The 27,591-nt window shown below is 36.9% G+C and overlaps 3 protein-coding genes across 10 annotated transcripts in view; 1 reads left to right on the forward strand and 2 right to left on the reverse strand.

Annotated features, from left to right (window-relative positions):
• LOC109412350 (pinin) overlaps window positions 1–27,591 on the reverse strand; it is a 59,028-nt gene that overhangs the window by 18,246 nt on the left and 13,191 nt on the right. For all 8 annotated transcript variants that reach the window (XM_029856901.2, XM_029856914.2, XM_029856917.2 and 5 more), the window contains exon 2: window positions 25,715–26,259. In XM_029856901.2, coding sequence (XP_029712761.2) covers window positions 25,715–25,923 — 209 coding nt within the window. In that variant the 5' untranslated portion in view covers window positions 25,924–26,259. The remainder of the gene's footprint in view (window positions 1–25,714; window positions 26,260–27,591) is intronic.
• On the reverse strand, window positions 2,983–3,792 carry LOC134287967 (endocuticle structural glycoprotein ABD-4-like). Its single transcript, XM_062851331.1, has one exon. It carries the CDS (start codon window positions 3,556–3,558, stop codon window positions 3,022–3,024), a length of 537 nt encoding a protein of 178 aa, XP_062707315.1. The 5' UTR covers window positions 3,559–3,792; the 3' UTR covers window positions 2,983–3,021.
• LOC109416192 (endocuticle structural glycoprotein SgAbd-2) lies at window positions 13,704–14,263 on the forward strand. The gene has a single exon (XM_019690180.3). It carries the CDS (start codon window positions 13,798–13,800, stop codon window positions 14,158–14,160), a length of 363 nt encoding a protein of 120 aa, XP_019545725.3. The 5' UTR covers window positions 13,704–13,797; the 3' UTR covers window positions 14,161–14,263.

The following is a 27,591-nucleotide window of genomic DNA, read 5'->3' on the forward strand; positions in this document are numbered from 1 at the left end:
AAAAACAGTTTTAGACAAGGTGCACACCGTATACAAACCATAGGTACGCGGTCTAGCGCGATCTAATACTGCGCGTTTCGAACGCAGCTGGCTGAGAATCCAAGGTTAACGCGGCAATATCTATCTGAGCTTTCTTAAAGGTTTAGATCATGATTCAAACATGTCAAAAATACTACATTAGTTTATTTAAGGTTTAAATTTCAATTTGTGTTAGTGAATTTGAACCTAGATAATCAAGAAATCGATTTTGAACTTCCAATAAGGGATAATCCTCAATCTACAAGTATGTCAATAAATAAATTTAATGAGTAACCCGAATTTTCTTAAAGGTCTGGATCATGATTCAAACTTGTCAAAAATCCTGTATTTTACAAGCACAGTAGCACCACACAGCGGCGTAACTGCGTACCAAACACCACTTGTAAAATGTTCATTTGATATAAACTGCATTTTCAAAACTATAACTGAGTTTGTTATAATGTTCATATAAAGATGATCAAAATGAATTTATTTGTATTATAACTGACTTTGTTATAGTTCTGATATAATTAAATCTGGGTTTCAAATCCTTTTTGTCAAATATATCTAAATATAACAAACGTTGATATATCTATCAACCGCTGATATAAATTTGTTACATTTTTGTTATGCCTTTCTGATCGGGTGTGCTATTGCTGATAAGTTGATCAATAGTACAACAATAACTAAACTTCGACACCTACATTTCAAAAGGGCGTAACTGCTTTTGGAATCATCACCTTCTTTTAAAGCTGTGGATCATGTGTTATGATTTCCATGTTTTTCACAACAAGTACCAGATGGGGAAAACTCTCCTCTTTCCGACAACCACGGTGGTTTGAGTGTAAGGGAGGCAGTACGACCTACAGCTTTGAAAAAAGGTATTACTTCCAAATGCAGTTACGCCCTTTTGAAATGTTGGTGCCGACTTGTACTTCAACAAAACATGTTATTTAAATGTAATTTAGTTAATGCATATCAATAGCTTGATTATAACAAAATGAGATAATTTAATAATAACAAAACAAGATATAAAAACAGGTTATAAGATTTCATAGTTATAAACTGGCTATTCTCCTCTGCTCGGGCCGTTCTTATCTTTAAGATGAATATTCAAATCGTGATTTGCAGCACTGAAAGTATTGAAAACGCGTGGAGATGTTGTACAATGTTAAAGTCTAGTGGACAAAAGTGGACTGTAAATACTTACACAGCTGCTTCAGGTCGAATAAACAGAAAAACACATACGACTTAAAAACTGACCAATGCCAGAAGTAATTGAATTGGATCTTGTTGGATTTAAAGAAGCAGCATAAACTTAATATTTTACTATACCAATCGATGAAATCGAAAAAAAAATCATTCCATGGACAATTTTTAGGTGCCTGTGATAATGTTAAAGAATATCAACGAAAAAAGGTACCAGTTAAAAACGACATAATTGCTTGTACCATGAATAGGATTTTTGTCAAATGAATTGAAGTGCGATATTTATTAACATGTTTCTTGAGTTTGGTGGTTTTTCGAAGGCACGAGAAAGGCACCATCACCGCTAGGTGGATTAATAAGGGCTTTTTTTTTAACCTTCAAGTTTTGTGCCTATTTACGTATGAAATGACCATGCGTCTCCATCACTTTAAATTTTCCATTTATTCTATTCATTATTTTTATATATGCACTCAAGGGTGAGTTTCAGTTAGTACAAAATACCAGTGAATTCACCTGCTGCAGAATGATGATCCTCCAAGAATTGCTTCAGGCATTCCTTAAGAAGTTCTTTTTGAATGAACGAACATCTGAAGGAATCTATACAAAATTGCTAGAGATGCTCCACCAAGAAAATTGGGGAATGGAGGAAGAACGCCGGGTTGCGATCCTTAAGTAATTACGGAAGGATTTCCTAAAATAATTCCGGAATAAGTTCTAGAAGGAATCCCCCAAGAAGTTTTACCTGGATGAATTCTTGGAATTTCTAAAAAATGTCTGGAAGGAACTTCTCAAGCAATCACGGAGAGAACTTCTGGAGAAAACATGGTATGAATCCAATGGTAGACTTCCAAATTGGAGCTAAATTTACAAGTTAACTTGAAAATTTCACTCCAATTTGAAATATGTCTTAAACTGATAGAGAACGTGTTCGATTTCTGCTTTTGTGGTTTTCAGGGCTATTGCAGAAAAATGTATTACACCCGATTCTTTTTTTTTGCACGGGAGATCCGCACCGTGCAAAAATGTTATTGATTCTAAATTCGAAAAACCGTGCAAAAAAGTAACATGATATTTCGACGAATCATGCAAAAATAAGAGGTTTCTGGCCGTGAAAAAAATACCATGTGCGTAGGTGAGGAAATCTAGAATGCCATCATTGATTATTCATAGAACAATATAAATCTTTCGCTTGATTCGGATACCCTAAATGGCATCACAAGTTTTGAAGAACATCGCACGCAAAAAGGCTGCCATTCAAAAGAACAAAATCTCAAGAGCTTCTCTAGTCTGACGACTACCATAACCTCATCCGACGTGAATTGTGTGGAGTTGTATGCTACACACTTGAGTCTAGCAAGCATCTATGTTCTATGTCCGAGACGGTATTGAGACTCTGGTTCTCTGATGGAGCAAATCATTGCACAGCGCGGTTGATTGCGCAAAGCAGCAGAATCTTTACGAGCAGATTGCCACTTGTTTAAATTCAAACGGAAGAAAGCTGGCCGCCGCCGCCGTCGCCTGTGAGCACTGCCGCCGAACGCATTTTATAGATGTAAATATTGCATGCGAAGGTCTGCAGCCACTTAAAAGGACGGGACAAACCAGTAAAAGTATTGCGGCGGAACAGACTCAAATTGGTCGTTATGCTAAATGAGGTGCTACCGGGTGTTGAATTTTCAGCAAGTGAAGGGTGATTGATTCACTGATTCGGTTTGTAGGTTTACGATTATTGATGATCTTAATGAAACAATCTGCTATGAAAGTTAACTTATTTATTGCTTGTTATACCATATTTCAAGATCTCGATCTTCTATTTTTCGCTAATCGCCTAAATCTAAATCTTCCGGGTAATCCTGGGTCCAGCGGAATAGTCGGCGGCACAATAGGAACCGGTGCTGCAGGCAAACGAGTTACTTGAGGATGGAATCCATTTTCGTCTGCAGTCCACCTAACTTCGATTATCGTTCCATCGGGGGAAGGATACGAGTAGCTCCCACTTTGCACCAATGCCAAACTGCTTCCAACGCCATCAGGTCGAATCACCGGAACTGGTTTCAGCACTCCCTGCGTTTGCACCTGGATTCCGTTGCCGGTTTCGTATCCATACTGGAAACTTCCATCCAGCTGTTGCTCTGCGTAGGAACTCAGGATTGGCACCTGATTCAATCCGAATCCTTGTGGAATGAAGCCTTGGGAAGTTACGCAAATGGCACCCAACAGCACCAACGATAGAACTGCGATTTGGCGCATATTCACTAATTTCCGGGAGATGAAATCGCGCCGAAGACGCGTGGAACAATACTGCGCGAAAAGTTCTGCTGAAGTACACATTTATAGTTAAAAAGTGTAGAAGTTAGTCACAGCACATTCAAAACACTGCACATCTTGCTAACTACAGCCGGCAATGACCTCTGTGCAATTGATTTTGGAAGGAATTTCACACTTTGGTGGGCTGCAGCAGAAGTTCTCTCAGTAGCTAGTACATAGGTTCATCCATGAATGAATGTCGATTGTTCAATTTACACCCAATAAGGCATGTCAGTACGTATACTAGGCTTGAGGGTTTCTTAAGGAGAAACTTCAGAGGATACAAATATGGCTGCCACAATGGCTGACTTGAACCCCTACTCACGATTTTAAGAGCACCAATCTTAAATAATCGTAAACAATTGCGCTCGATTTGGAAAAGCTGCCTCTTTTTGCAAGTGAGCAAAGCCAGGATAAACAAGTGCAGCTTGGCTCGATGCTTCGTTCGTCAGATTTGTGCCTCTAAAGTTTGTATGCAAAATTGCAATGGGATTTCTTGATGTTTCACCTTAAACAGGCAGTAACTAACTGAGACTAATTTATTGTTTTTGGAAATATGTAGCTGGTGACAAGCTCCTCTAGAGATCATTTGGATGTTACTTCTGTTTGCTAAGTATCTATATACAACCGTATTTAGCTTTAAGGCGACGTCCGCGTATACACAGCACAGGTTGCAATTCCGGTTTAGGCATTCCTCGAATTTGACAGCAAAGGGTTTCTTTTTTGACAACATTTCCAAAAATGTGAGAAAATTATTTAAATATTCGTTAATTATTACTTAAATTGACAGTTTATCTTTTAGGGGGATTAGGGGCATAATGGATACCCTTAGAAAATGAGTACGTTAGGCCTGTACAACAGAGAAAAACTCAACATATTATTAGTTGGCTTACAACTTTAACTTATTACCTACGTATTCCAATCATTTGCAGCAGCTAGAATGTGTTTATTTTGAAGAGAATTTCTTACTGATTTTTCATTTGGGCCTAACTGACATTTTCGAGTTCTCTTCATCGATCCTCTCTTTGTGTTATCATAGAATGTGTATTGAGTTTTCCAAAGATTTTTTGGTTGAAATGCGAAGAAGATGACTACAGTCAAACGGGGTTACTTGCAACAGCGGTGTAACTTGCAACACGATGACATACACTGAATGTGAAGTATTTTCTAATTATACAGGTCGGACTCGATTATCCGGAGTATCGATTTTTATTTCTAAGGGTATGCGGTATGGGATTTTTTCAAAGCGAAACGAAACGAAACGATATGTGAAATTTCTGACGCAATGCGGTACGAAACGAAACGAAATTCCAAAATGTTTCGTGAGATCGATACGAAATTCGAATTCACTCGGTATTTTTCGAAACGAAACGAAATTTTCGAAAAAGTTCCGCGGAATTTTGCAGTTATATTAAATTTATCAGGAAATGGATGCTGCGTGTTTGATTTTTTTCTAGCGTTGGCGTGGCGGTGTTTCAGTTTAGTCTCATCTTCAAGACTTCATTTGCTACAGTTCCATTTTTAGGTTTGTTGCTGGGGCTGCCGTTTTTCTACCGTTTCTCACATCAAACCCGACATTGGATTTGTCTTCGGTAAGCTAAAATGCTAAAATAATACATTTATTAGAACAAACATACACATGCAAAATAGAACTACTCACAAAATCGGTGATCTAATTTGGAGACACCTCCTCACAAAGCTGAGCGATTCCAAGCAACAGCATCAAAATTAAGGAAATTTTTTAATTCATGATTTTCTATTGAACTGAAACTTTGCACAGTTTTTCAGTTCCATCTAAATCGCCATTTTTCGAAATCAAATTTTTATTTTGAATCACGACTAACTTTTCGAAAGGGTGTATGTGAAAATGGTTCAATAATATTCAAAAATCTGTACAGCCAAAATGGTTCGTTCGATTGCTATGAATTTTTCAGCAAAGTTAGATAACTAAATGGTGATTCCTATGAAAATATACACTGTGAAAAAAACATCTTTTTTAACATTAAAAATATCATTTTTGTCACAAAAACTCAAATATCTCAAAACCCTATCTTTTTACCAACGCAATTTTTTTAGGGAAGACGGTCCATTGTATTAGCAATCTACCATAAAAATTTGGTGATGGTAAACTAATAAACAAAAAAGTTATAACATTTCAAACATTTCACAATTTTCACATTTGGTAAATATTTTTTTCTGTGTAAATTATTTCGGTCAGAAATCGCAGTTTGATGCTGATTTTATTGTTTAGCAAAGTTAGATAACTAAATGGTGATTCCTAAGAAAATATACACTGTGAAAAAAAATCTCTTTTAACATTAAAAAATATCATTTTTGTCAGAAAAACTCAAATATTTCAAAACCCTATCTTTTTACCACTGCAATTTTTTTAGGAAAAACGGTCCATTGTATTAGCAATCTACCATAAAAATTTGGTGATGATAAACTAATAAACAAAAAAGTTATGACAATTCAAACATTTCACAATTGTCACATTTAGTAATAATTTTTTTTTAGTGTAAATTAGGCTAATACAAATTTCGATTTTCTCTTATGTCACCGCCCCCTCGGAAAATTTTGGTCGGAATTCAACATTTTGAGGGGGGCACAAATAAAATGTTCAAGAAAATCAACAAATTTAAGGTGTAATTCGAGTTCCACAGAAACTTTCTTAATAAATCCGATGAGTTTATCTATGTTGCCTAATTGTTTGGATATTTTTCCATCGAATACATTTATTATTTATCATCCTCCCCCTTAACGAGCGCTGTGACAAAAGAAGAAAATGAGATTTGTTCCTGCCTTTATTTCGGCCGGAAATCGCAGCTTGATGCTGATTTTATTGTTAATGGCCTTGCGTGAGTAAAACAAGCTGTTTTTATTATGTATTATGTATATTATATGTACAGTAATGTTCCGATTTTATCACGCCCTCCGCGCATTAGTCGTTTATTCATTATTTGCTGTTACATTTGAGGACAAGTGTTTTCCCTCTTCTTCAAAATGAATGTTGAAAGCGTGTTTTGCAACGTTAAAAATATTGAAATGGGTATAGATGTTGAAGTATATATCAAAGTATTTTTGAAAAGGGGCGTGATTAATTGTTTAAACTGATGTCGCTGATGGTACGGTGACATGACTCTCTGCACTTAGAACTTCTGGCAATTTCTCAGTTGTTGTCGTTTTCGAACTTCCTACGCCCTGCTTTACCGATGATATACAGATGGCTCGTTTGTCAAAGTCTAGACGGCAGGACGTGCAAATGCGTAAATTTGGATTCAATTTGGGCATAACCAGTCTCTTTCAGATTATCTATGGTGCTTTCGGTGAGATTTCGTAACTCCTTTGATCATTTTTTTTTTTCATCAAACGGTCTACAAGAGAGAGTTGAGTTCGTGTTGTTCGTTAGATTATAATAAACAAAATCACTTATTAGTTTTAACTGACTAGTTTGGTGTTGTTTGCTTGGCTGAAGAAAAAATTTACTATTTAATATCCATAGCGGAAGTATTTTTTTTTTGCTTTTTCGTGAGCATTGTCATGGTATGTATACAGACAAACAAACGTAACACTGACGAAATTTTCATTGACCACGCCTTTAACGATCATTTTGAATCTTGGTTGTGGCTTTCATAACCAGAAGAGTGCCCATCATTTTTCTTTGCGTTTGACGTTTCACACTAGCGCCTTCTGATGACGATATTGCACATCGCAGTATTTCGTGAAACATTTCCACCAGGTGGGGGTAGTGTGAACTGGGCGATGGATTTTCACGTGGTAGGTAACTCTCATGCAGTTGTTGTTGTTGAAGTTACTCGCATTCTTCCGATCATAAAGTCTGTTCTCTAAGAGGTATTTTTCTGAAGATAAACTAGACGTATACGCGTATATAAAACTTTTATTATACAGCTTTTGTCTTAAAAATAAGTTTAATTCCATTTTTCTTATAATCAACAGCTTTTCAACACTATCAATGGATTTTTTCACCAGTCACGTACAATAAAAAGTATGACACTCTCAATATTTTTGATCAAAACACTGGATCGCGTCTAAGTTTCAAATAGATACTATAGAAATTATGAATAATCAAACAAAAGTATCATGAAAACAACTTGTTTAATTCAGGCGGTAGCCTTTACAATAAAATCAGCATCAAAAAATAATTCTCAAAATAATTTACACAGAAAAAAAATTTTTTTTGTTACTAAATGTAAAAATTGTGAAATGTTTGAAATGTCATAACTTTTTTGTTTATCAGTTTACCATCACCAAAATTGTATGGTAGATAGCTGATATAAAGGGCCATTTCCCCTAAAAAATTAACGTTGGTAAAAAGATAGGGTTTTGAGATATTTGAGTTTTTGTGACAAAAATCAAATTTTTTGTAAGTAAAAAAATAAATTTTTTACAGTGTATATTTTCTAAGGAATCATCATTTAGTTATCTAACTTTGCTGAAAAATTCATAACAATCGAAAAGTCCGTTTTTGCTGTACAGCTTTTAGAATATTTTTGAGCTGTTTTAGCATACACCCTTCTGAAAAGTTAGTCGTGAGTGAATATGAAGGTTTGATATCGAAAAATGACGATTTAGATGAAATTGAAAAACTGTGCAAAGTTTCAGATATTTTTGAAATGGTCGCTCAGGATCGACTGACATGACTCCGTGGAATTCCTCAGCAGAGAAACATTTTCTGAAAAAATGCCAGCAATCATTCTTTGAATATTTCCTGGATGATTCACGGCATGTTTTGAAAACAGATGCAAAATTTAGCGTTTTCCCGCTGAGAAGAGATTTAAAATTGTTTGGCCCTTTTCAAATATAACACGAGATTCTTTTTTTACGTAATTTGTATATGACGCCAAAAACTATCAACTGAATTAAACATTGTAAAATACTGGAAATGTAAAATGTTAATGCTGAGTATATAACATTTTAATTTTCTCGTTAAAAGAGGCTTACATAATCTGGTCAAAAAGCCGACAAAATCGGAGGAAAATGGAATCGGGGGCTTCCAAAATCGTGTCAGCACAATGTTACAATACTTAATTCTGTCAAATTTTATCATTAAAATAAAAAAAAAAAATATCGCAATAAAAATACTCCGGAGAGTCTAAAATTCCGGATAATCGAATTCCGGATAATCGAGTCACCGGATAATCGAGTCTCCGGATAATCGAGTCCGACCTGTAATGAAAACTAGTATGCCCTTCTATTTCGGTTATAGAGATTATATACACCAAAGATCGATATAGTGAAAAAATTAGTTTTGTTTCTTTGTTTATTATATAGCTACACTGTATGAACGGTTTGCTCATTTTATGTCATAGAAACTAGTATGAAAATCGTGCTTCACCTCTCCTCTATGGTAAGTGCGATAAGTCTGATGACCTTGGTTGCAGTTAGGGTACCTAATAGTAAGCTTAGCTAAACGATAAAAGTTTAATAAACTTATCGACTGAGTAATGTAAAAAATGATTATTATATTCGTCAACCACTATGGGGTAACTTGCAACAGTTAAATTTGACAAAACCTTCTATTATTTATCTTCATTTCACGATAATTTTGACAGAAATAATCGAAACGGATCATTTCTTGATTACGTAACGAGTTCATTTTCAAACGACAACTCTTTTTTTACATTTTTTTAACGTGATTTTCAAACATTGTTAGGAAATACCATATTATGGGGTTTTATTCATGTTACATCTTGTTAAAAGTTTAATTTAGTTTATGGGCGCTTTAAAACAATCACTAACATCAATTCTGAACCGAGATTAAAAAAAAGACACGGACAACGTCTTCAGCTTTCGGCTGTACAGACTGTTTTAAACTTAACATTAGACAACGGACAACGGAACATGCACCAGTGGAAACGGGGAAGAAACTATTCTCTTGAAAAGTTTCAACGCCCGAAGCGGGAATCGAACCCTCACCCCATAGCATGGTGCGATTATAAGCTTGGTGACCCTAACCGCACGGCTACGAGGCTCCACATGGGCTAAATTATTTCAGCTGAGTATCCAAATTAACGACTTTGATATTTACAAAGTTCAATAGATGTGTTTCAATCATGTTATTTTAGCTGAAATTGTCAAACACCACTTCAAACTGAAAACTACTTAAAGATGACTCACTCTACCTTTTCAAGAAATGAAAATTATCATTGTTGACATTTTGTTACGAGTACTACGTCACGAAATCCATATATATTTTATATTTGGGGGACGTGAGACCTGTTGTTAAACGATATACTCTCACTTAGCAATAACTATTAACCCTTTCATGAAAAAATATTTGTCACTTGGTTAGTGTACATCTTAACAATGTATTTTTCATGCATTACATCAGAAATTTACAATACGACTAAGCACCAGAATTTTAGTGCTGTTTAATGATAGCTAACTTAACTTCATGTCCTGTGTTGCAAATTACCCCACAGATGGGGAAACTTGCAACAAGCATGTATTTGGCACCTCCTGATTAGGTGAAAACATATTTTGATAAATCAATTGCTACATAGTATTCTACTCTGGGTAATTAGCGTACACGATGCTTTACGAAATGGTTCAAATGTTTAGATTTTCAATGATATTGCTTCAAAGTCGAAAAGTGTTGCAAGTTACCCCATTTGACGGTACACGTTGCTATAGAAACAAAAAGAATAATGATTTTGTTTGTTTTGATCAATTTATTAGCGAAAGAGAGAGTCGACGAAGAGAAAAAGATCAAGTCAGTTAGGCCCTTATGAAAAATCATTGTCGAAATAATGAATTGTAAGCCGTGTGTCTTTCAGAGCTGGCAGGAAAGGTGCGGGCGAAATGGACACCCATCGGGGCATAATGGACACCCCTGCATATTTTGTGTTACACCTTTGATTACATCAACCAGTTAAGTGATTTGCGGTGTCAGGCCATTCGGCCGAAGGTCATTAGGCCGAATGGTCATTAGGCCGAATGGTCATCAGGCCAAATGGTCCATTGGGTCTTCTTCTTGCCGTTACGTCCCCACTGAGACAAAGCCTGCTTCTCAGCCTGCTTTCTCAGCCACAGTTATTAACTGAGAGCTTCCTCTGCAAATGACCATTTTGCATGTGTGTATCGTGTGACAGGCACGAAGATACTTTATTGATGCTGAATGTACTGATATTTTACCCATGAATTTTTCTTTCTTTAAATATAGGCTGTTCTTTCTAGTATCATTGCTAAAATAGTTTTTGGCGCTGAAACTGCTAATATTCAATTCATAAATTTTTCCTTCTTTGAAACATAGGCTATTCTTTCTAGTTTTATTGTTAAACTAGGCAAAAAATTGGCAAAAAATGTTGGAAAAGATAAAAACAACGGCTAACTTTCACTTCGTCCTGATGACCATTCGGCCTAACGACCATTCGGCCTAATGACCATTCGGCCTAATGACCATTCGGCCTAATGACCCAGCATCGTGATTTGCCTACGGAGATCAATACTACAAATTACGGTGTGCCAAAAAACCGTTATTAACAAATAAAAATGTCCACCCAAATGAGACCCGGCATTCGAAAGATATAGTATTCTAGTATCTCCACTGAGAATTTGAAAATGTTTCAACGAGGGAAACTTAAGTTTTTGTGATTTGAAGATTTTGAGCCATTTATATAGAATTTTCTCATATGAGTAAATAAGCGGTGTAAAACTTCGGTCATAAACTGTGAAGTCCCGTTCCAATATATTTCGAAAATTTTTCTCACTATGGCACTTTGAGGGTTTCAGAACCCTGTTCTTTTTTTCTCATCCCAAACGAACTTTTTTAAAGTTTTGTCAAGCAGAGTTATTATTTGTTCATGATATTAAGAGCACTGTATAACAATATTTCCAAATATGAGGTAATTCTATGAAACTAGAGGAAAATCTTCAAACAGTAAAAACTTTGGTTTCCATCGATAAAAAAAATTCGGAGGTGATGCTATAATAGTATATCTTTGGAATGCCTTGTGTCAGTTTGGTGTACATTTTAATTTGTTAATACCCAAGTAACACATATGTTATATAAAAGTTACGACAGCGCAAGTTTTGGTTGTATAGAAGTTTATTTTACGTTATTTCAACACAATGTTGGGATTACGTAAAATAAACTTTTATACAACCAAAATTTGCGCTGTCGTAACTCTATTATAACATGTGTGTTGCTTGGGTAACGATTTCAGGCACACCATGTGGGCATATTTACTCATCAAAATCTTCAAATAGCAAAAACTTTAGTTTCCCTCGATAAGACATTTTCAAATACTCAGAGGAGATACTAGAATAGTATATCTTTAGAATGCCGGGTGCCATTTTGGTGAACATTTTTATTTGATAATATATAACGGGTTGTTCGCGCAAGGGCGGGTCGATTAACCGACGTGCAAATAAACTGGACGGAACACGGAACATCTTTCCATTGCAATGGTAAAATGCGTACTGATTTTATTATCTGATCATTCCATATATATACATATGCATTTGGGGGTACAACACATTTAAACTGATATGCACAAACACGGGTTTTGGCACATTGCACGGTGATACTCTATCTTAGACAAATTTTTCATAAAACCTTAATTCATTATAACAATTTCAAGCAATAACAATTAAATTTGTTTTTTCAAAACTTTCTAAAACGCCTAACAGTTTGCAATGCGTTTACACCCTCTTGTAGTTACAGGTGTTCATTCCACCCCTAAGCGACATCAACATCAAAATTTTAGTAAATTGTGAACAAAAATTAAATACTTTATCCATTGTTAAATCTGCATATACATGCAGATAAGGTAAAACGTCGCTCGTTTATTACCGTACGGGTTTGGGCCGAAGGGTCTCAGATTTTCAAGAAACTTTTTCCACTTTTTTCACCGTTGAGAAAATTTGTAAAGAAAAACCGGAAAAACTATGCCCGAACTCGTGGAAAATTTTCAGAAAAATATTTTTGAGGAGGTAATTTCATAAGCTTTTATCGCTGAAATTTTTGGAATGCACTTATTTTTCGTTTTTGAGTTATGGCCAATTTTGTGAAAAATGTCCAAATGTGCCATATATGTAAGTAGTTTCAGGGGAAAACACAAAAATTTTACCTGAGTTTTCCGGGAAAATAGATGACCCTGAATTTTTCTCTTTTTTTTTATTCATATATCCATAAATCCTGCCTGTGGAAAAAGTTTCATGAAAATCTGAGACCCTTCAGCCCAAACCCGTACGGTAATAAAAAAATCCCCACATCCCAACTGATCTTTTAAATGTTAACTTTCTGAGAATCTCTGGACATGGTAAATTACATATCGCAGCTTGGTAAGATGTTAAAAGATGCAATTATGCTCGTAGATTTCATTATGGAAACTCAAGGCAGTTTGGATGACCTAACTCATTCGAAAAGAATATGTTTCATTATATTGCAGACTACATCTCAAATTGGACTGTCACACTTTTATTGGCACGCCTTAAAAGTGTGATAAAAGTGCACATTTGCCTCGGGTCGTCTCGACGTCTTCGGTGCACTTATTCCTCCATTTACAAGGAATAAGTGCACCGAATACCTCAACTCGATCCGACGTGGCCCTGCGCTGCAATCACACTTTGAAGGTGTGTGCACACTATTGTGTCAGTCCAATTTGGGGTGCAGTCAGCAATATTTTGCCATTTTTATATTTTCAAACACCAAATAGAAATGTTTAATAAAAGGCATCAAAAATAGGCTTTAAAGGGTTAAATCACTAAAACAGACATATGGTTGATTAATTTCTGTCTTACCAAGCAGCTTGTTACCTAATTCATGTATTTATGATAAACCTGTTTGCCAATAAAAATAAATCATCCTACCCCTTAGTACATGTATTTACATTGATACATTCACAGAAAACTAACGGGAGCCAAGGATATCTTATTTTTAACACATTCGCGTTACACCTTATCAACTGCAGCAACCGCCGCCGTCGGACTTGCTAACCACAGCTGATCTAACGAGTCCTCAAGGCCACCGGCCGGCAGATCGCATCATTGCTTTTTAGCTGCATCCCAACTAACGCCCATCACTTTCATGGTGTCATCGTTCAACGATCATGGTAACCTCTACGGGCAATTAGCGCCTCCAGAGCTAGATCCACACAGAAGGGTAGGCAAAGTTTTGGGTGGGGACTCCCGTATAAAGAGATGATTTGATACTCAAAAGTCTAACATATTCGTTTCTAACTCGAGTCAGACAGTGCCAAGTCAGCGCAGGAGACAATCACTCCCACCCATCTAGTCAAAATGAAAGTGTTCTTCGCAGTAGTTCTTTTGGTGGCCGCCGTGTCATGTGCCCCTCAGGATCCGAACGCAACGCCGGTTCCGATTGTGTCGCAGACCTCGAACCTGAACCCGGATGGCAGTTTCCAGTATTCCTACGAATCGGGCAACGGCATCAAGGTGGAAGACCAGGGTGAGCTGAAGGTCGTTGAAGTGCCCAAGGAGGACGGTACGGGAACCCAGCAGGCTCAGGTTTCGGTCCAGAAGGGAAGCTACTCGTACAACGCTCCCGATGGAACGCCAATTACGCTGCAGTGGACGGCCGATGAGAATGGATTCCACGCCACTGGTGATCATTTGCCAGTTGCCCCGGTTGCTAACCCTTAGGAGGTAGTTCGAGGTTGATTGCGAAGGGTGTGATGATTGGAAATGATATTGTTATGTTAAGTTTTGAATGCAAATAAAACTGGATGTTTCCTAATATGATTGAAAGTGTTATATTTTGAGAAATCTTTTAAATCAACAAAGCAATGGAAAGAAACACCAAGTTGCAGTGGTACTTATACGATTACTTAGAATGCCATTTTTGAAAAGACAATAGTGATCAATTCGAAGTTGGCGTATTTGACTTGCGATTGAATTGAAGATCTTTCCGGGTGCATTTTTAGTCTACTCTAAAACATCATTATGCTCGTCTTTAAAAAGACTATTATTTAAATTCAAGGAACATTTAGTACTAAAATCCCTTCAATTAGTAGAGCTACTAGCTCTATGAAAATTCTAATAGGAGCGTTATTTTAAAACACTGGTAGTCGATTTGATTTCAAAGAAGGGTGTTTTATTATTATAAAAAAACCTAGTTAATTATGCAATGAGTTGCAAAAAGATGATTTTTTTCAGCACGAGTCGTACATTTAACCAACGAGGCTTGCCGAGTTGGATAAATACGAAAAGTGCTCAAAAAATCGAGTTTTGCAACGAGTTGAATACAAAGTTTTATGCAATGATTTTTTCATTATACAACTCATTTGAGTTGCATAATGTTCATAATGCAACTCAAATGGGCTGCATTATGAACATTATCCAACTATTTTTCTTTCTGCAGCTCATTTCAGTTGCATAATTATCTAATACGGATAAGTAGGCCATTATGATACTGAAACGAGTAATATGAAGTTGAAATTAGGCTGACACAAATTTCGATTTTTTCTTATGTCTCTTGGAAAATTTTGGTCAGAATTCCACTTTTTGAGGGGGGACAAAAATAAATTATTCAAAAAAATTAAAAATTTAAAGTGAAATTAGAGTTATCGAGAAAATTTCTTAACAAATCCGGTGAGTTTAATGATTTTGCCTAATTGTTTGGGTATTTTTTCACCAAAAACATTTATTATTTATCACCCTCTCCTCCCCCTTGACGAGTCTATGAGTAAAGTGACAAAAGAAGAAAATGAGATTTGTTCCGGCCATGATACTGAATTGCATAAAACATATGTTTCGAATCATTTCAATTGGTTTTAATATTTATCCTGTTTTTGAAAGATGTGTGACTTTGAGTTTGTCATCAAAAATATTTGAAAGGTCACACATAAAATTTCAACTAATTGCATCATATTATTGTTTATTCGATAACAGATGAATTTCCCTCCCTTATGGCAATGGTTTAAGATAAAGCTAAAAATATTACCATGAAATTCTTCTAAAGCTAAACTTATTTTTTTCACGAGACTAATGTTAAAGCTATTGAACTTGATGACATTGACATTTATCGTCATACAAAATAGCAATTACTCTCGACTTAAAAATGATTGGTTCAGCCCTGTCATGGTTAAATCAATGCTTCGGAAGGAACCATGGTTACTCATGGTCTCCGAATTTCAGCGCCACCTACACTGGTACGTAGTCGTTGAAATTACTTCAATATTACGCGTTATGTTCATCCAGGGACTCCTCCAGGAAGTTTCACAAGGAATTTCTAAATACATTTTTCTTGAAACTACACAGCAAGAAAATATGAAAGTTAAACAGCACGTAAATTTAAGATCAACTGAAATTTGCGGCAGAAAAATGTAAATCACCAACAGCTAACGTCAGCCGAGCAGCCCGCTGCTGGTCAGACGGCTTGTTTACAGATTTTGAAGCATATTCGCTTAAAATTTACATGCATCTGCTATAAATCATGCCAGCCACTCTTCGTCATCAGCTAAATGAACGGCTGCTCGCAGCTGTGGCGGTTTCCCCGTTGTCTCTCTCAGTACTCTCTGCAGCAGCCGGAGCATGTCGGGAATGCGTGCATTATGGTAGAAGCAGTTTAAGTTTGGCTGCCTGCTAATCAACGAGCTGAGATAGCCGAGAGAGCTCGGCCGTGCTACTCACACCTTCCATGCATCTGAGTTCAATTCTCGCTCGGAGCACAATTTTACTTTATATTTTCTAACAAATATCTGCAATGTAATTTTAAGATCGCACAAAAATTCCCATCATATATGACGGGGTCGGGTCCATTTGTTACATTCGATCCATCATAATTTTACAGGTTTTTTTTCGCACTGTGTAGTTAACGGATTGCTCCAGGATTTTTTTCCATGTCCTCCTTTAAGAGTTCTCTCAGAGGTTTTTCAGAAATTTCTTCATAGATTGCATCAGCAATTCCGGAAGGATTTGTTTAACTCTCATAAGATGTGGCGCTAGTGCGCGTACAGCAAGCCGATCTGGGGCATATTGATCCCAAAATCCTACTAGGGTTAAGGGATTCTGTTAAAATTTCCTCCACCAGGGATTTCTCCAGAAATCTTTCTAGAAAGTTCTCGAGAAATTCTTGTTGGAATTCCTCTAGGTGTTCCTCCAGAGATTCCTTGAAAATGTTGATGTGGGAGCAATTTCTTGAGAGATTCATTCAGAGATTCTTGCAAGAATTCATCTATGAATTCCTTTAGATTTTTTGTTGGGAACTATTTCGGAAATTCTTACTGGAATCTCTCCAGAGGTTTTTCTTTCAGGTCCATATATTCTCCTAGGATACCATCCAGAGATTTTTTTCGAGCATTCCTTCTAACAATCCTCTACAAAATATTCTTGGCATTTCTCTAGAAAAAATCTTGTAGAATCTCCAGGGATTTCTCCGAAAATTCATCCAAGTATTCGTTCAAGGACTGACTCAAACGTTCATTTGAGGAAATGTTTAGACTTTTCTTCAGGAATTCTTTCAGACATGTTATTGCTGGTCCTGCTGGTGTTGTTTTAGAGCCTGACATTTTTCAAGGATGTTTTCAAGAAATAGTTTTAAGGCCCGTTTAGACTATCTGATTTTTCGGTCTGATTCGAGCGATTTGAGTGACCTTTGTTTACGATTTCATACATTTTTTTCGAGCAGTCACTCAAATCAGACCGACAAATCAGATAGTCTAAACGGGCCTTTAGCAGGGCCTGTGCCTCTCATTTGTTCTTCCAAGTAAGCTATCGAAGATTCCTTCAAAAAAATCCTCACCTTCAGAAGTTTCCTTCGTGATTTCTTGAAGAATTTTTGTAAAACTTATGTTTTCTTAACTTTAGGATTACGAAAATTTCTTCGAAGTATTTCTCCTGAGCATTTTCTCGAAGCATAGCTCCCCAAAATGTTCGAAAGGTGTTCGTAAGCATTCTCTTCGGGAATTTCCTCAGTAGCTACTCAAGAAATACCTTTAAAAAATTGCTTCAGAAATTCTCCACGATTTTTTTTTCTTGAAATTAAAGAAGTTTTCATGATTTTTTTTTCAAATTCCTCATGAAATTTTGCCAAGGATTGTGAATTTCTCACTTAAGAAATTGCTTCAGAAATTTTGGTCCAGCAATCCTTTTTTTTCTAGAATTTCTCCTAGAAATCTTCAGCAGCTTTTCCAGAGATTCATTCAGAAAATCTTTTACCCTCTAATACCCAAATTTTTAATATTGATCTTAATATCATTTTTCGTCTTCTAAAATCGATTCAAACATGTTTTGGATGATGATTGTTTTTAATTCTCGATTTTATGAATTTTGGTTTTTGATTTTTCTTATTTTTATTTTTGAATACCTCCACACTTTTATATTTTTCCTGGAAGCCTGGATGGGAAACAGATTTTTTGAGACGAAAACATTTTGAGAGTTTATGATTGTTGTTGAAATATTTTTATTTTTATTGTTTTACATGGAATATTTTATTTTCAGTGTAATTTTGAGAAAAAATTTTTTAGAGTGCCTTCGACTCCCTTAAACTATAACACTATGATATGCTGATTTGAGAAAATTTTTAAATATGTTAATTGTAGCGATTTAATACAAAATAAACAATGACTTCTGAAAGGTGACTAAAACATCATTTTTTCAAAGTTTTAAAAAAAATTAAATACGCTTTAAAAGACATCAAAAACTATTTTGAGATATACAGAACAGTCCTAAATATCAGCCACAAATATGAAAAATTTGATTGTCCACGAAACAAAAATTACAAAAATGCTCAAACTATTCCCCGTCTAAAGGCGGGGTTGGGTATTAGAGGGTTAAGGAATTTCTTAGGAAATTCTTAAACGTCTCCAGTATTTTTTGGTCAATTTCTGGAAGAACTGCTGAAAAAGTGGTGGAATCTTTGAAAAAATCCCTGGAGCAATTTCAAGAATAGTTTTCGTAGAAATTCCTGCAGGAATCCCCGAAAGATTTCCTTAAAGAATTCCTGGTGGAGCATTTGGAAAAATTTCGCAGCATTTTTAAAGGTATTTAAAAAAATCCATGGAAGAGCTTCTGAAATTCCTAAAAATCCTTAAAATGCTAAAAGGGTCCATGAGGATATTTCTAGAGAAATCAGTGAAATAAAAAATAGAATTTATTCATGGAAGAATTCCTATTTTTTTTTTTCAAAAGAAACCTCCAGTCTTATTTCTGTAAACATCTCTGAAGGTGTTTTTGAAGGAATCCTAGGGAAATTCCGTTAGGAATCTCAGAAGGAATTTCCGAAAAAAGTCATTGATACTTCCTGGGAGATGAGTGTGAGTTTTTCCTTCGGAAGGGAAGAAAAGCGTGCGTCCCGAGATGAAATAGTTCCGGGTTAAAACTCTCATTAATAAAGATAAAAAAGAATTTCTGAAAAAAATGTAAACTTTTTGGGAAACGATTGACGGAGCTCCACCCAGTCAACCAGTCATCGTATAAGATGTTGAATAAGATGTTAAAGTGGATGCGACATGCGTACATTTCACTTGCTCCTAAATGAAGGCATGCTCGCATATGGCCTCCATTTTATCATCTTATGCAACATCTTACTCGATTACTGGTTGTCTGGGTGAGAAAAGTTATTGGGAAACTTTACCAGAGTTCCAGGCAAAATCTTTCAAAGTAGGGGAAAGTGGGGCAATATGCCATTTTTCAAACTTTCATCGTTTTCAATGACAAATAGCCTTATTTCGTAAGCATTCAAAGTGGTAACAGCAACTAGACAAAATTTGCTTGATATTTAAGCAAAAATATTCACTAAAATAGTGCATTTTCATCAATTTTCAGCTATTTGAAATACTGGTTCGTAAAACGGAAGTGGTGCAAAAAAGCCGCCTGCCATGGGGTAAGATGCCACTTCATGAAAGCATTCAAAAATTACGCCCTACATTTTTCGAGCATTTCCGACTCCTTTTCCCCCTTCTGTCCACTTTTATCATATACTCAATACATGGAGCGATACCCCTTTTCCCGTGGAACGATGGTCATCATATTTGAATGACCCCTAACATGGATAGCGTAGACATCAACAACCATGCGCCTCCATGTGTGTCTCAATCTCCTTGGAAACACATGGCAGGTAATAAAATCACCAAAAAGCTTAACTGCAAGCACAAAAAACCGGAAGTTGCCAATTTTTAATGGAAATTAAAAGATTTTCGGTGGGTTTGGCGGCCAGACTTCTAGAAAAATGTTTTATGACAACATATCCTGACACCATTCACCTATAGTACTGATCAAATCACATTCAGGAATGATTTTATGAGTCGGGCCATTTTACCCCATCTTGGCATTTTGGGCTACAACCAGGAACAACCAGGAGGATTTTCTTAAAGAAATCTTAGAGGAATCCGAAAAATTTCTTGTGAAATTTTCGATTGCATTGCTGTAAAAAAACCTAAGAAACATTTCTGGAGAACTGCCTGAGCCCGTGGAAAAAAACCCTACAGGTATTCTTCTGGGAAAATGTATAAGGGTATGCGGTATACTGAATGACTTCACCAAATGCACCTCGAAACGAAATTCCGCGAAATTCCACGGAATTCAGCTAGGCGAAATTTATGATTTTGTATTTCGTTTCGTTTCGCCAAATTCTTAAAATTTCGTCTCCAAAAAATAGATTTTGACGACATCTAAGACGGGCTTGGTGGTCTAGTGGCTACCGCTTCTGATGCGTATGCAGAAGGTCATGTGTTCAATCCCAGGCCCGTCCCTTTCATCCTACTTTGTATCTTTCTATCCACTTACTCTCGCTCTCTCTTCTCTCTACATATACAACTCATGTATATTCATACAGGGGATGGCCAAAATGTTAGGGGATAGGCAACTTTTTTTTCTCTCACAGAAAATTTCAAAACGATGTAACTTTTCATAGAGTGCATTAAAAATTCTCAAATTTTGACTGTTTGTTGACCTACTGTAAGTGCATCATTGGTACAATTTTAAGCTCGATTTGTTGATCTTTCGCGGAGCTAGAATCGTCTTCGTAAAGCACTATTTTTTAGACAACTTTTTTTTTAACTGTCATATCTCGGAAACCAGTGAACCGAATTTAATGAACTTTTGAACGTTTATCAACAATACATTGATGCTTCTCATGTCCTTAAACATAGGTACTTTTTGAACGTTGAAAAAAGTTATCATGGATTGAAACTTTTTGGATCTTTCTTGAAAAAAATGTAATTTTTTTACATCATTGTCATTAAATTTTAGTGTTGATGTTCAAAAATTTTCTGCTTCTGTTCTCAAGGTTTCTCTGAAAAGATGTTTTAGAGCCTATTTGGATTGAAAGAATAACACATTTAGTAATTTTTGTATGATATTGTAAATTTGACTTATTTTCCTCCATATGGGTGAAAATATCAAACCGGTATAATTTTATTCATCTTGAGAAAATAATACATTTTATAGCGTCACATCGAGTATCAATATAATGTTGATAAACGTTAAAAATTTCATTCAATTCGGTTCACTGGTTTCCGAGATATGACCGTTCAAAAATTAGTTGTGTGAAAAATAGTGTTTTGCCAGAACGATTCTAACTTCGCGAAAGCTTAACCAATCGAGCTCAAATTTGTACCAATCATGCACATATAGTAGGTGAACAAACAGTCAAAATTTGAAAATTTTTAATGCACTCTATGAAGTTACAGCATGTTGAACATTTTTGTGAGAGAAAAAAAAGTTGCCTATCCCAAACATTTTGGCCATCCCCTGTATGCTCATAGCCATCGCTAGAACCAGAAACGAATTGAAAAAACAAGTCGTTTCCCTCCCTTCCAAATTCTACTCACAGCACAGTGTATATATAACGCCTACAAGTTAGGGGCCATCCATAAACCACGTGGTCACTAAGGGAGGGGGGGGGGGTGTTCTGGCAAAAGACCACGAAAAGCCACCGAGGGGTGTGTTGGGGGGGAGGGGGTTTGCGTTTGGTGGCTACGACCATACCACGTGTTTTTTTATTTGATTGTTTTTTTTTCTGTCTGTTCCAAAGCATAAAAATAATTTTGATTCAACTGACTAAATAGATTTTTTCTGTCCACAGCATGAAAAATTATGATGTACCTTTAGAGTCCATACAAACAACCTGTATCTTGGAAAATAAATAACATAAGAAAAGGTCAAGCATTGAGAACAAAGATATTTACTGCTCGTTAAACTTCCGACAGTCGTGCGGTTGTCGACCAACGCCAGCACCAGGCTAATGCTGAGTACAAAAAACGAGGTTTTGTCAACGGGTTGTGCAAAATACAGGATAATGAAAATTTTCCAAGACATTCTGACAGCCTGAAACCACGCAAGACTACGGTGGGGGAGGGGGGGTCTAAAGTTCCGGAAAAATAGACCACGTGGTTTATGGGCAGCCCCTCATGCAAGAAAAGCGTGCTGTGCCGCTTGACCTTATTCACCTTATTCACCACACAATCTATCACGAACACTATAAATAATTACAATCCATGGATCGCATCACCAACCCAACGACACGCAGATCTCCCATCCTTTCCGTCTAACAAATACCACAGTCCGTGCTGGTTCTGGGGATGCAGAGGTGCTCTCGATCTTTAGTGGCAACAACCTGTATACTCTAACATTCCTTTCCCTTCCCAACTGATTATTGGGACGTGGCCGGCGTCGTTATTGATCATGAATGTATGAGCTGCTTATAGAATGAGTGTAGAATTAGCATAAGTTAAAATACACAAAAAAAAACAAAAAAAAAAATGCTTATAGAATCTTTGAGAATAAGTGGAGTGTCCCAGCCCTTATTCATTTGGATCTCAGTGCCATTGGTACCAGCTCAGATCAATCACGGAGATGCAACCATTGACATGTATAGTCAGATTTGATCATTTGATGATCTTTGATCGTGATCGAAAATGGATTTTGACGAAATCAAACGGAATTCTGCGGAATGACTAATAAATTTCGAAAACAAATACCTAAATAGTGTAAATGACCATATCATCTATCAAAGATCTTGGTAATCTCAAGTTTCTGAAAAGTGTTTAAAAACATCTCGACAAACCTCTCTCTGGTTCTATAATAAAGGCAGAAGCAATCTCGAATATATTTCATATCTTGGACCTACTATCAAGATCTTGCTGAATAGATATGTTTTCAACACTTGCGGTATGTGGGATCGTACTTAATATTTTGTTTAAATTTTCTGATTGAACCAAATGCAAAAAAGCACGATTTTAGTTCTCAAACTAATTCGTAGTCCGTGTAGTTGCTTTTTTCTACACCGTGCTTTTAAAATGGGCACTGGGTACCCGGGTACCCTGTCGGCCACATAAGGGACGCACTACGGACCATCTGTTCCGGGGGTAAAAGTCCACCAAACAGGAAACCCCAATTCAAGGTGTCAGGCGACCCGTGCTGAGGGATGAATGGTTGAGGGGGTTTAAAATATGCTTGATCTTTAACGGAGCCCGTAGCGTGAGTAGATCGCCTTTTTGAGTTGCGTTGCGGTGAAAGATCTACCAAACCGAAATCTAGTGTCGTCCAATTTTTCAATTTTGGAATATGTGTTCTGGTAGGCATTATAGTATTTAGTCCTTGCTACTGGTGTTGTGATGACTTCCAGTCTTTGAATAAAACTAAGTTTACCAACTTTACTTTGCATATAGTTAAAAACCTCGCCATCTGAGGCTAAACTCAATGCAAAGGAAATCAAATTGGGTTAGGGATCCATGTATGTACTAACTCTTCGAGGAAAGTGCTAGTACGCAAGGAACATGCTAGAATCCTTATTACTGAACTCATGTTCCATTATTGTAATGGTATTGTTGTTAATGTTAAAACCCGGATCCTCTTACTGGAGAGAATTTAGCGGTAAACAAGGGTGATGCTAGGTTTCCGATGCATGGCCAATTATGCGTGGATGCCAGACGTAAGGTGATAGAACTGTGTGTTTTATTATTCTGAAGATGTGGGGAACAGTTTGCATGATTGCATAACTCGTAGGCGTTATCTGATAGATAGGGGAAGGTGGGGTAATATGCACCCCCTAAGCAAACGTGGCCCTATAACAAAGATTAAGATGATTTTATGGGTGTCTTGCGTTTTGAAAGCTAGTTTACTTATTTTACTAAGAGACGCCAACTTTTGGTCCGCGTGACATCAATTTTATCGAATCAAATTAACAATTTAAAAAAGTGTTACGTTTTGGGTGCTGAAAAACTATTGGGGGTAAAACGCACCTTGTGGTGGGGCAATACGACCTCTGGCATTTTCCGCTTTGAATTCTAATGATATACCAGGCGTCTCCATCTTACTATTTACGGTAGCAAATGGAAGGAGTAGGAGGCGGATGGTAGTTAATAGGTTGATTTCATATAATCAGCGTGCAATTGCTTAAATTGCGTGCGCTACAAATTAGACAATCTTTCCAAATGTGGAAAATCATCGTTTTCCACGCTTTTCATTCGAATATTCTTTGCATTCTTGGGCTTGTCCGGCTCAGTTTTGCATTTAGTTTGCTTGCATCAAATGGAACTTTACTTATATAATGAAATAGCGTGAGGGCGTTTTGCCCCGGGGGTGCGTATTACCCCAGGTTACCTTACTGTACAGGTTACCTACTGTACAGTGAAAGTTGGAAGGAAGAGTAACGAATTTTTTTCAACCCGTTTCTGGTTCTGGCAATGGCAATGAACGAACATATGAATGTACATGAGTTGTATATGTAGCGGGGAGGGAGAAAGTACTGACCAGGGATTGAACACAAGATCTTCTGCATGCGAATCAGAAGCGGTAGCCACTAGACCACTAAGCCCGTCTATTAAGATAAACAAATAGAAAAAAAATCAAACGATTTCTGATAAAATTCATGGAGGATATTCCAAAGCAACCTTGCATGATTTTCTTAAACATACATGGGGGAAACTATGAAAAAACAATCGAAGGAATTTCTAAAAAAAATATCAAGAAGTATTTCTGAAGACAAAGTACGATGAACTTTTGAATCCCTTGAACATTTATTTTATTCGAATATGTTTCTGTTGAAGTCCTTGGAAGTAGTCCTCTTGCAATGGAAGCAAGAAGAATGTCGATTTAGTTTATTCTGTTCAAGCTTTTAGCGAAATAGAGAATCGACGAAGAAAAATTGATCAAATCAGTTAGGCCCTAATGAAAAATCATTGTCATATTATTACTCAGCATTAGAGAGAGCGAAGAATAGTTCGTAGAACCATTTCATTATATCCAGGAGGGTGGAATACAAATTTTCTGCATACTGAAAAAAGAGGTTTTTCTAACAATATGGGGAAGCAAAACATGTCCCGTAATGTGGATAGATCACCTTTTTTTCCCTCCTTTGTTGGGGAAATTAAGCCGCTGCGTCCAATAAGCTGAATTTTTGTGGCAGATCACCTTAGAACGGTGCGTTACGGCGTAAGATCTACTACATCAAGTTTCAATCTTACTGCCTAAAGTGGGAGCATGGATTAAAACTTGATGTTTTCAATGTTTCGAATTTTACTGCGAATTGTTTCTTTTCCAACTTTGAGTTTTTTATAACTGTATCGCATTATGTTCTCCAGGGACTTTATGTCAGGTCCAAAGATATATGATTTTTATAGATTTATGATAGATTTGATGTTCTCAAGCTTCATATATTTTTTCTAAACCAAATCTGAATATCTGGAATACCTGAACAAGCAAAACATGTGACCAACAAAAATAATTTAAATAATTGGTCAGATTATTATTCAACGTCTAATGATCTACAGGTGTGAGCGGAAACCGTCTCCAATTTTGAGTTTGTTTATAAATGGTTATTTCTCAGCTGGAAACCGATCTGTCATTGATATTCACAATCAATAGTCGAACAACTTTCCAAATTTGAAGTACAGTTCCCATTTTGCATCTAGTTGAACTATTTATTCACTATTTCCCTTCCCACTAATGCAGCCGTGGGTGTCAAATACAGCATGACGCGATGTGCTGTGTACTGTTTCATTGAATTCGGCAGTCTGTGTCTACATCTCTATCATTGCCTTTTCGCTCCACCAGGCTTAGGTACTTGCGCCGCCGATCCCAAACAGACACGTTCCACGGTAATTCGTCTCACTTAACACGAAGCCGGCAACGAAACGTGCCATGAATAAGTTTGCTCATGACAAAAGTCCACAATAAATAACCCAATTAGCGAGCTTCCTCTATACGCCCGCCGTATGTACTTGCTCGCGGTTTGATCTTCAAGTGCACTTACCACATATTTCGGAGGCCATCTCTCAAGCTGACCAAACTGCCGCGCCGTTCCGAGCGGGGCTTATCGCGCCGCATACTGCCAAAGTTCCAGAACCGTAATCGCTTGTGGTTCTCATCTTCGTAGAACGGATTCAGATGTTCCGGATAGTCGTAGATCGAACTGGTACTGGCCGTTCGACCGGTTGTGGCGTACCCGGCGCCGTAAGACATCTTCACCGTAAGCACTTATAGCCAATGACTTCACCACCTTTCAAAAAAAAACTTTAGGTCACCAGTTTGCACTTTTTCTTCTTGCTGCGCACTCCGTTACGAAACCCCACACCGTCGAGATGGGTGTATCCGTACAGGTTATTTTTTTTTCTTAATCTGTTCTCGCTACCACACTGGCGAACGGTTGTGATGTTTAAATTGCACTCATGAGGCGTGTGTATCTTGGTTGGAGCTTCGCCGTTGTTTTCTGATCAACTTATTAACATCAGGATGATAATTCGTCGAAATTTGCTCCGCACGGCGCTGTTGTCATCATTTACGGAACATTCTGAAGCACTAGGGGGATAATAACAAGGAAGCATTAAAAAACTACACTTTTGAATCTGATTCGAATGCCGAACAAAGATGATCACCAGTCTAGCTTTCACTATACGATGGAATTCGCGAATCGAAATCACGAGGCAGTACCTGCGTTCCGATGTAACACCATCGTTGTTATCTGCTATCAGTCGGTTAGTTTTATCTTATCTAAGTTTGGGCGATGTTTGAATGGGTTGCTTGCTGACGATGAGCTTTGTACTGTTATTTTTTTTCCTGCGATGTCTGTTTCTGGAAAATGTCTGTCACTGAGTGGAGGGGATGCTATTCTTGAACGAGCTGATTCAATTTTCTGAAATATGTATAAGTTCCCGTCGTTTATCGCCTTTGTATCAAGTTTAGAAAGGCAAAATAGTGTTTATTATATTAAACATAAGAATACAGAAGAAAACATCCCATACCGCATACCCTTAAAAAGAAATGAAGATTATGCTACGAATAATACACGGAAGACTTCTGTGGGCTGGACACGTTGTGCGAATTTCGGAAGAAAGAATTGCGAAACCAATATTCAGCAGGGAACAAAGTAGTGGTCGGCAACTTCGTGGGTGGCCGCGAATGCGTTGGCTGCATGTGGTTGAAGGAGATCTGGGAACTCTACACATGACTTGAGGAACATCGCCTGAGCAGAAAAGTATAACAAAAGTATAAGTATAAATACCGTTATACGTCGATATGCCCTTCGTTAGGTGGTAATAAGAGGCAAAATAATAAAAACAAATACCATAACTTTGTATTAAAAACACTTTTTAAATAACAAGTCTTGTTATTTCAATAATTTATGCATACCGAAAATTTGAAGGGCTGTCTTGTTATGCAACTGTATCTTTGTTCGAAAGTTTTATGATGTAATACCAAAACTTGTTCTTCAGTTATTTTCACTGCAAATCAACAAATGCCACATCAATACCAAACAGCACAATTACTACCAAATATTATTGTGATGTTCTTCTAACATTTCTTAGAACAACAAAGCAATAATAATTTCACGCCTTAAACTATAGATTGTTCTTTGCATGGTATTTGTAAGGTATTGCCTTTTGCTCGGGGACCGACGAAAATGCTGCACTACCATACGCTTCGTGCTGGAGTAGTTACTTTGAAGCCAATGAGGTATCACGGTAGGTAGAGGATTTAGCTACACTGAAACTGTTCTCCCAATAGAATTCTGCAAATGTTCAGTGTAAGAATATGAAAATCTTGACTTTCAATCGCAAACTACAACACCACACAAACTTTGCAAAAGCACGCTGGAATGCTGAAACCAGAAGATCTAAGTCAAAATTCAAA

The sequence above is a fragment of the Aedes albopictus genome, chromosome 2, assembly GCF_035046485.1.
Source record: "Aedes albopictus strain Foshan chromosome 2, AalbF5, whole genome shotgun sequence".
Lineage (NCBI taxonomy): Eukaryota > Metazoa > Arthropoda > Insecta > Diptera > Culicidae > Aedes > Aedes albopictus.